The sequence below is a fragment of the Rhamphochromis longiceps genome, linkage group LG3 (genome assembly GCF_057381845.1).
Source record: "Rhamphochromis longiceps isolate RC_006_pf linkage group LG3, R_longiceps_female_GT1.1, whole genome shotgun sequence".
Lineage (NCBI taxonomy): Eukaryota > Metazoa > Chordata > Actinopteri > Cichliformes > Cichlidae > Rhamphochromis > Rhamphochromis longiceps.
Window position 1 is genome coordinate 39,361,178 of NC_140559.1, and position 9,216 is coordinate 39,370,393.

Genomic DNA, 9,216 nt, shown 5'->3' on the forward strand with positions numbered 1-9,216 from the left:
TTATTTTTGGCATGACCGCTTCTGCTACCTTGTGTATTTTTGGCATTACCAGTTCTGTTACTTTTCTCATTTTTTGCATTGCCCCTTCTACTACTTTGTTTATTTTTTCCATTACCCACTTTCTTACTTTTTTTATTACATGCTCTGCTATGTTATTTGTTTTTTCCATTAGCCATTCCAGAACTTTGCTTACTTTTTGCATTACCCATTCTGCTACTTTGATCATCCTTTGCGTTGCCCAATTGCTTAGTTTTTGCTTTAACCATTCTGCAAGTTTGCTTACTTCTTTTATTACCCATTCTACTATTATGCTTAATTTTTGTATTACCCATTTGTTTTTTTCTTGCATTACCCATTCTGCTACTTTGCTTGTATCTTTCATTACCCATTCTTGTAGGTTGTTTATTTTTGGCATCATCCATGCTACTAACAGTATTGCTATTATGACTCCTATTGTGAATGCCACTCTATCCCCCAAGACTACTGCTGCTAAAAAGATCCCAAATAAGGCAGTCAGCATGATATCTAATCCATTGCTTACTATTTGCTTTGTTTTATTTTTTCCTTTTTTTGGCTCTTTTTGCTGGCCTTCTTTTTTTGCATCTAGTGCAGCTTGTTTTTTTTCTATTTCTTCCCCCGTTTCATTTGGTTCTTCATGTTTTTCAGTCTCTTTTGTCTTTTCCTCTGCTTTTCCTTTTCCTGCTTGTTCTGTTTCTCTTTCTAGTTTATTGCTTTCATCCTCTGCCTCAGTTGTTGTTCCAGGGGTTGGGTTAAAGAAAGCATTTGCGACCAATTCTGCTGCAGGCCTTGCAAAGTTGGTCAATATATCCCACAATCCACTGCTGTTAGCCTTATTGCAGGGGTCTCCTTGGGGCAACATCTTGTTAATGTCAAACTCTCCTTTATTTTCTTTAAGTATTTGGTCTATTGTGTTGAGCAATTCTGCAACTTTGGACTGGTTGCTGATGTTATCACCCTGTTGGTTGTAGAGATGGTACTGGCTCTTGCACTTCTTCACCAGATCACTCAGATATTTATTCTGATCTATGAACTGTTTGATCTTCATTTCATCTGAGTCTGGTCCATCCTCAGTAAAGACAACTGCGGCATATTTGAAAACCTCCTCTGAGAAATACTGGCTTATTTTCTCAATGACGGCCTGCTGCTGCTGCTCTGTGGATTTCTCCACTTTGAGCACAATGAGAAAAACATGAGGCCCTGGAGTGCACTCAGTGATACACCTCAGTATTTCAGGCTTCAGCTCCTCCTCTGATCTACCTGTGTCTGAGAAATCAGGAGTGTTGATCAGGGTAATTCTTCTTCCATGAACAGATTTGGACTCAGTTTGACATTCGGTGTTGTCAACCTTAAATATGTCCTCTCCAAATATGATGTTTGCTAGACTGCTTTTCCCAGCTTCACTGTCTCCCAGCAGGACAATCCTGTACATTTTTTCCACTGGAAGGAAGTGAAGACAAAAAATGAATTAGAAGAAAATATAATGCTTGGCCCAAAGAAAGTCTTTGTGAAAGTCCCAACTTCAGGGCCCTGAAAGTTCATCCATACATTGACAACACTTGACCAAAAGCTTTGTGGTCAAAACAGTGTTTTGTTAAATTTTATGTAACATTTCATTAATTTATTTACTTCAGGAAGGGCACTAAACATTACTCACATCAAATATTTAATGTAGTCTGGTTAGTAGATTAATATGATTCATAAATAATTAATCCCAAAAGTTATGTGTCCTTATTAAATGAGACTGCATGGCTAGGTGCAACATTTTACAGTTTGCTCACAATATTCTTAAGGCACCATCCAGTCATATTTTCATGGGACATTTATCTTCAATTTTATTTATCTATTTATTTTAATTCAGTGTTGTTATGTTTGCAAAGGATTAGGGTAAAAAAAAAAAAAAACTTACCAGACATGTTGTTTGAAGTTAATCAGTGAAGAGAAGAGCTTGACAATTGTCATGTATCTTGATGTTTTTGATGCAAGCTTAGTTTCACTTACTGCTAAAATATATATCGGAAGGGGGTGGGGATTGCTGGGTTTTTCCCTTTAGGAGGAAATAAAATGCAGTTGCATACTTCAGTAATTAGTTTGATTATGTACAAAATAACATTCAACACATTTTAAAGATTGTTTACTTGTTCAGCTTTGATTCAAGTTTGTCTTTCAATCTTTCAACCAACTGCACCAATTTCCCAGTGCTAGTAATGTCACAGGTGAATAAATACTTGTTTTTAAAAAGTAAAGTTTTCAGTGAGTGAAGGACAATAATTGAAGGTCACACAAGAAAAATACAGACATCAACATTTTTTTTAATATGTCATTTCAGAGTGGCAGCTCTCTATGTGCTCTTGCAAAAATGAAAGTCCTCATAGGACTGTGCAGACCTGTAAATAAAGTTAAGTACACATTACAAGCTGTCTTGAATGTTTTCTAGTTGTAAATAAAGTTTCTGACTGTAGAAAGATCAAATTGTCATCAAATTGTTTAGAAATGACTTAAACCTTCATCTAATTTATAGGCAGAAATTAATGATCCTGTCAATCATTTCATATTTTCTCAGAAGTGTCATTGCTGTCTTACCTTCTTGGCATTGTGTTAACACACGCCTTAATGCTCCAGAACAGAAAAGTGGCAAAACTAAATTTTTTTAGAAGTGATCAAACTTGCTAATGAACAAATAATGAAGTGCATTTGATTAGCAGCACCTAGATGCTACTTACCCTCTTATGGTCAAGCTAGGAACTTTTAATTTTTGTAGTTTTTGCTTGTGTATAACAACAGAATGTATTTTAAATCAAGCAATCAATATGTGATGAAGTGCAGACGTTCATGTTTAATGAGTGCTTATATCAAAAGAACTTGATCAGCTGTTAAGGAATTACATTTTTCACGTTTTCAGCAGCTCAAAATTACTTTTTGACTGACAAGCAGTACCTGATTTATTGAAGTCTGTTCCTTCGTTATGTTAAGACATCTGAAAGAGACATTCTGATTCTCTGGACATGAAACCAATACTAACTTTCACTAGTATGATGGGAATTTTCAAAAGTTATTACAACAGACACTGGTGCATGAACAAAAGTTACACCTGCATGCAAACTTGATCTCAAGAATCTCAAAAACTCTAACCAGAAGTCTAATAACTATCTCTGTTATGTTTGTGGATGACTGTTTAATTCTCCTCTTGTTTTTGTTTTGTTTTTTCCTTCTTCCTTGTTTTGAGCATTTCCTCTACCTGGAACTAGATGCTCCAGTATGCTTTAGAAGAGAATAAACTGTTCAAAATAAATACAAAACTGAGTCCAGAGAGACCCACCAACAAGCAAACAACTGAAGGTGGCTCTACCAAAGGCCTGGCAGAGCATCTCAAGGAGGGAAACACTGCCCATTGGTTCTAGACTTAAAACAGTCTTTAAATATCACATACAAGGTCTTGAATAATCAGCCCCCCCCCTAATCTTAATGACCTTATAGTACCATATCACCCCAAAAGAGCACTTTACTCTCAGATTACCCGCTTACTTGTGGTTCCTAGAGTATGTAAAAGTAGAATGGGAGGCAGAGCCTTTAGCTTCCAGGTCCCTCTTCTCTGCAGCCAGTTCCTAGTTTAGATTTGGGCAGCACATACCCTCTGTAGATTCAGGTTAGGCTTAAAACTTTCCATCCATCCATTCATCCATCCATTTGCTTCCGCTTATCCTTTTTCAGGGGGAGCTGGAGCATATCCCAGCTGTCATAGGGCGAGAGGCGGGGTACACATATGGACAGACAACCATTCACACTCACATTCACACCTAGTGGCGATTTGGATTGTCCAATTAACCTATCCCCACAAGCTTTTAAAACTTTCCTTTTTGAAAAAGACGTTAGGGCTACGGTTATTGTTAGGGTTACTGCCAAGTACTTGCTCAAAGGGGGTTGTATGGTTGTTGGAATTTTCTCCATATTATTGCAGTCTTTAGCTTTTATTATAAAGTGGTTTGCAGTGACTGTTGTATGTGGCTGATTTTTGTGATTTTTTTCAATCACTGACTCTGGGCGCTCTGTGGTCTTAGTTCTATTTGATTTGATTTGATTTTATATACCTTTATTAGTCCCACAAGGGGAAATTTCATATTGGATTTGACTTCAGCCTCTGACACAGTTGACCATGATATTCTTTTGGCAAGGTTGGAACAAGTAGTAGGCCTTAAAGGAAATGTTCTATCATGGTTTAAATCATATTTCTCTGACAGGTCGTTCTCTGTCATGATGGGAAAATATTCCTCTTCTTCTGCCCTTTTTCACTGTGGTGTGCCCCAGGGCTCGGTATTGGGTCCTGTGTTGTTTTCTCTGTACATGCTGCCCTTGGGCTCCATTTTTGAAAAACGTAATGTCTCTTTTTACTGCTATGCTGATGATATTCAAATCTACCTCCACCTGACTGGGGATGTTTCATCTTCACTACATCCTCTGTTTGATTGTTTGAGGGATGTCAAAGACTGGTTATCACGTAACTTTCTTACTTTAAATGAAAAGAAGACAGAAATTATCATTTTTGATAGAAATATGCCTCTGGGACAACTGACTGGCACACTCGGGCCTGTTGCTAACCACCTTACTGAAGCTGATAGGAATCTTGGAGTTTTCATGGATAGTTCCTTCAAACTAGATAAACAGGTTTCTACTGTGGTAAAAAACAGTTTTCACCAACTATGCCTAATTTCTAAGGCTAAACCTTATATACCACGCAAGACTGAATTATTGTAATTCTCTCTACTTGGGCCTACAATCTTCCCTTCTTCAGCGATTGCAGCTGGTCCAAAATGCTGCAGCACGTCTCTTGACCGGTGTGACCTCTGTGTAGTGTCTTCTCTGGTCTGCATTCACAACAAAAATGCAATGGTTAGAATGCTCTCTTTTTAATGTCGTGGGCAATCAGCACAAAATCTCGCAGGAATCCTCCATTATTCTCATTACATCTCATTACATTTCCACTTGCAGTGTGATCGTATAGTGGTAAATTTATACAACCAAAATAGAAAAACTTCAACACCATTAACATTGCATGTTAAATTTCCCAAATGAAAGTAATATAGAAATATATTTTAAAGCTGTACATGAAACAATGGAAATTCTCTAAACAGTGTGGCACAGTCACATACCTGCATTCACAACAAAAAGGCAATGGTTAGAATGCTCTCTTTTTAATGTCGTGGGCAATCAGCACAAAATCTAAACGGGAAAGCAACAACAGAGTTAGCTAACTATGCTCCCATTTTGTTTCCTCTCCTCCCAATAAATAAATCTCACATAAACGTGCACTCAGTTCAACATAAAGACTGGAGAAATGATCCGCAACAAATGATGTATAAACAACAAAAATAATCGGGTCAGACTGTATTACTTTAACAGCCTGCGATATGATTTTTCCTCCCCACGACATTTGCACATTCCTTACCTCGCAGGTATCCTCCATTATTCTGAGGATTACCCAGAATCCCTTGCCCTTTGTGAATATTGCAGAGTGACTTTTTCAACAGTAGGTGGCGCCAATGTCCCATTTAGTGGGATTTAACTTCAACTCTCCATTCTTCCATTCAGTCTTTTAAATCACGTCTAAAAACGTATTCGTTTAACCTGGCATTCAAGGCTAATTAGGGTAATTTACATCTGGCTTTGCATTTAGATTATGTAATTATTTTATATTTTATTTATATCTGTAATTTATATTTTATATTGTGATTTTTATCTGTATGAGGATTTTACTGGAAAGCACTTTGGTGTACTTCGGTCTTTAAAATGTGCTATATAAATAAATTTTGATTGACTGATTGATTTTGCACTATATAAATAAAATAATAGTTTTAAATAAAATTGTTTCAGTGCCACATACATATAGCACTGATTATTTCTTTAATCTACATCATAAAAATCAGTCAAGCCTGCAAATGAACTGGGACAATTTCTCAAAATGTATCCTTAAAAGGTGTATCAATCAGCTCATTTTAGACAAATAAAAAATGTAAATAGACAAACCCACACTACATTTATAAGAAAGTAAGAAAGCGGTAATCCCAAAATGTCTTTAAAGTGGTCTCTGGTGGAAAAAATATAGAATTATGGCACATTGTCAGAAAATAAATGATCTTATCGGACTTTTGGTGTAAAACACTTTGTCTTTGTGAAGACAGCTTCAGCACTTACTCCCCAATTAAAAAAGTTAATTAAAGTTTAAAAAAAAAACTACAAAACCTTTATGATTTGTACCTTACAGAAACTTAGACTTGGCCTTGAACCTAAAGTTACAATATTTTTTAAATGATATTTAACTACAACATGTTTTCTAACTATTAAAACTAGGATAGAATAGTGGTGTAGAGTGGGGTTGTGTTAACAATCCATCCAAAATTACATCTACGGTCATCACGGTCAACTCAATCATTTATTGATTGAAAATTTACAAAACAGACTTTGTAATTTGGCAGGTATGAAGTCGATATATACATATATGTATATATATCTATATCTATATCTATTTTTATTATATATATAGATATCTATAGATATATCTATAGATATCTATAGATATAGGTACAACAAGCTTCCACTTCCAGAAAAAAAAAGAAAAAAAAAAAAAAAGAAATACAGCAAACTGTCCATACCTGAGGCCTTGGAAACTGCCAAGCAAAGACTCACAGCCTTGGCCAGCCGCTTGAGGAGGTACACCAGAGAGATAGAAGGCAGGAGAATAAACCAGCTGTTCTCCACAGAACCAGCAAAGGTGTACTCTCAGTGGCAAGGGAACAATAATAAGAGAACAGCACCACCAAGGCTGGAGACGGAGCAATACTGGAAGAGCATATGGGAGAAGGACGCAACCCATAACGGCAATGCTCAGTGGCTAGTGGATCTGAGGGCAGACCACAGCGACCTCCCTGAACAGGGTCCAGTAACCATCACAGTGGCAGATATCCAAGAAAGGGTCTCCAGTATGAAGAGTTGGACAGCACCAGGGCCCGACATGGTTCACGCCTACTGGCTGAAGAAGCTGACTGCACTCCACGAGCGTCTGGCAGCACAAATGAACCAGCTGCTAGTTAACGAGAGACACCCGGAATGGCTAACCGAAGGTCGGACGGTCCTGATCCCCAAGGACCCCAAGAAGGGACCGGTCCCCTCCAACTACCGACCAATAACCTGCCTCAGTACTACATGGAAGCTCCTGTCAGGCATCATATCGGCTAAGATGAACAGGCACATGGGTCAATACATGAGCGGGACACAGAAAGGGATTGGCAAGAATACCAGAGGCGCAAAACACCAGCTACTGGTAGACAGAACAATCAGCCGAGACTGCAAGACCAGACTGACCAACCTGTGCACTGCCTGGATTGATTACAAGAAGGCCTATGACTCAATGCCCCACAGCTGGATACTGGAATGCCTAGAATTGTACAAGATCAATGGGACCCTAAGAGCCTTCATCAGGAACTCAATGGGGATGTGGCGTACAACACTAGAGGCCAACTCCAAGCCCATAGCACAAGTCACCATCAAGTGCGGGATCTACCAAGGAGATGCTCTGTCCCCACTGCTGTTCTGCATAGGCCTGAACCCCCTCAGTGAGATCATTAACAAGACTGGCTACGGATACCGACTACGGAACGGAGCAGTTGTCAGCCACCTCCTGTACATGGATGACATCAAGCTGTATGCCAAGAGTGAACGAGACATCGATTCACTGATCCACACTACCAGGCTATACAGCAATGACATTGGAATGTCGTTTGGACTGGAGAAGTGTAGTCGGATGGTAACAAAGAGAGGGAAGGTAGTCAGAACTGAGGGGATTGAACTACCAGAAGGCAACATTGCAGACATAGAGGACAGTTACAAGTACCTGGGGATCCCGCAGGCAAATGGGAACCATGAAGAGGCCGCTAGAAAGGCTGCAACCACCAAGTACCTGCAGAGGGTCAGGCAAGTCCTGAGGAGTCAGCTGAATGGTAAGAACAAGATCCGGGCCATCAATACGTACGCTCTGCCCGTGATCAGGTACCCTGCTGGGGTAATAGGCTGGCCAAAGGAGGAGATAGAAGCCACTGACATAAAGACAAGAAAGCTCCTTACCATGCATGGAGGGTTTCACCCCAAGTCCAGCACCCTGAGGCTGTACGCTAAGCGGAAGGAAGGGGGCCGGGGACTGGTGAATGTCAGCACCACAGTCCAGGATGAGACAACGAACATCCAAGAATACATTGGGAAGATGGCCCCAACTGACCGAGTGCTCAGTGAATACCTCAGGCAGCAGAAACCCAAGAAAGAGGAGGGAGACGAGGAACCATCATGGAAGGACAGGCCCCTGCACGGTATGTACCACCGGCAGATAGAGGAGGTGACTGATATCCAGAAATCCTACCAGTGGCTGGACAAAGCTGGACTGAAAGACAGCACAGAGGCACTAATCATGGCAGCACAAGAACAAGCTCTGAGTACAAGATCCATAGAGGCTGGGGTCTATCACACCAGGCAAGACCCCAGGTGCAGGCTGTGTAAAGATGCCCCAGAGACAATCCAGCACATAACAGCAGGGTGCAAGATGCTAGCAGGCAAGGCATACATGGAACGCCATAACCAAGTGGCCGGCATAGTGTACAGGAACATCTGTGCCGAGTATAACCTGGAAGTCCCGAGGTCAAAATGGGAGATGCCCCCAAGGGTGGTGGAGAATGACCGAGCTAAGATCCTGTGGGACTTCCAGATACAGACGGACAAAATGGTGGTGGCTAACCAACCGGACATAGTGGTGGTAGACAAACAGAAGAAGATGGCCGTAGTGATCGATGTAGCGGTTCCGAATGACAGCAATATCAGGAAGAAGGAACACAAGAAGCTGGAGAAATACCAAGGGCTCAGAGAAGAGCTCGAGAGGATGTGGAGGGTGAAGGTAATGGTGGTCCCCGTGGTAATCGGAGCACTAGGTGCGGTGACTCCCAAGCTAGGCGAGTGGCTCCAGCAGATCCCGGGAATAACATCGGAGATCTCTGTCCAGAAGAGCGCAGTCCTGGGAACAGCTAAGATACTGCGCAGGACCCTCAAGCTCCCAGGCCTCTGGTAGAGGACCCGAGCTTGAAGGATAAACCGCCCGCAGGGGCGTGCTGGGTGTTTTTTTTTATATATATATATATTTTGACAACCAAAATCCACCACAAC

General features: G+C 40.5%; 1 protein-coding gene across 1 annotated transcript; it reads right to left on the bottom strand.

The window, feature by feature from the left end:
- Positions 1-467: 467 nt before the first annotated feature.
- LOC146674591 (GTPase IMAP family member 5-like) lies at positions 468-1,462 on the bottom strand. The gene is made up of 2 exons (XM_085401093.1): positions 834-1,462; positions 468-489 (listed from the first exon to the last, which is right to left on the bottom strand). The coding sequence occupies exons 1-2, from the start codon at positions 1,448-1,450 to the stop codon at positions 468-470; spliced, it is 639 nt and encodes a 212-aa protein (XP_085257219.1). The 5' UTR covers positions 1,451-1,462.
- Positions 1,463-9,216: the final 7,754 nt, after the last annotated feature.

Bases quoted from the DNA above. Each gene is read 5' to 3' on its own strand.
- LOC146674591 (XM_085401093.1), bottom strand. From the start codon at position 1,450: ATGTACAGGATTGTCCTGCTGGGAGACAGTGAAGCTGGGAAAAGCAGT. The intron at 490-833 runs GTGGGATATATT...GGATCTTTTTAG, and splicing joins AAGGCTAACAGCAGTGGATT to CAGCAGTAGTCTTGGGGGAT.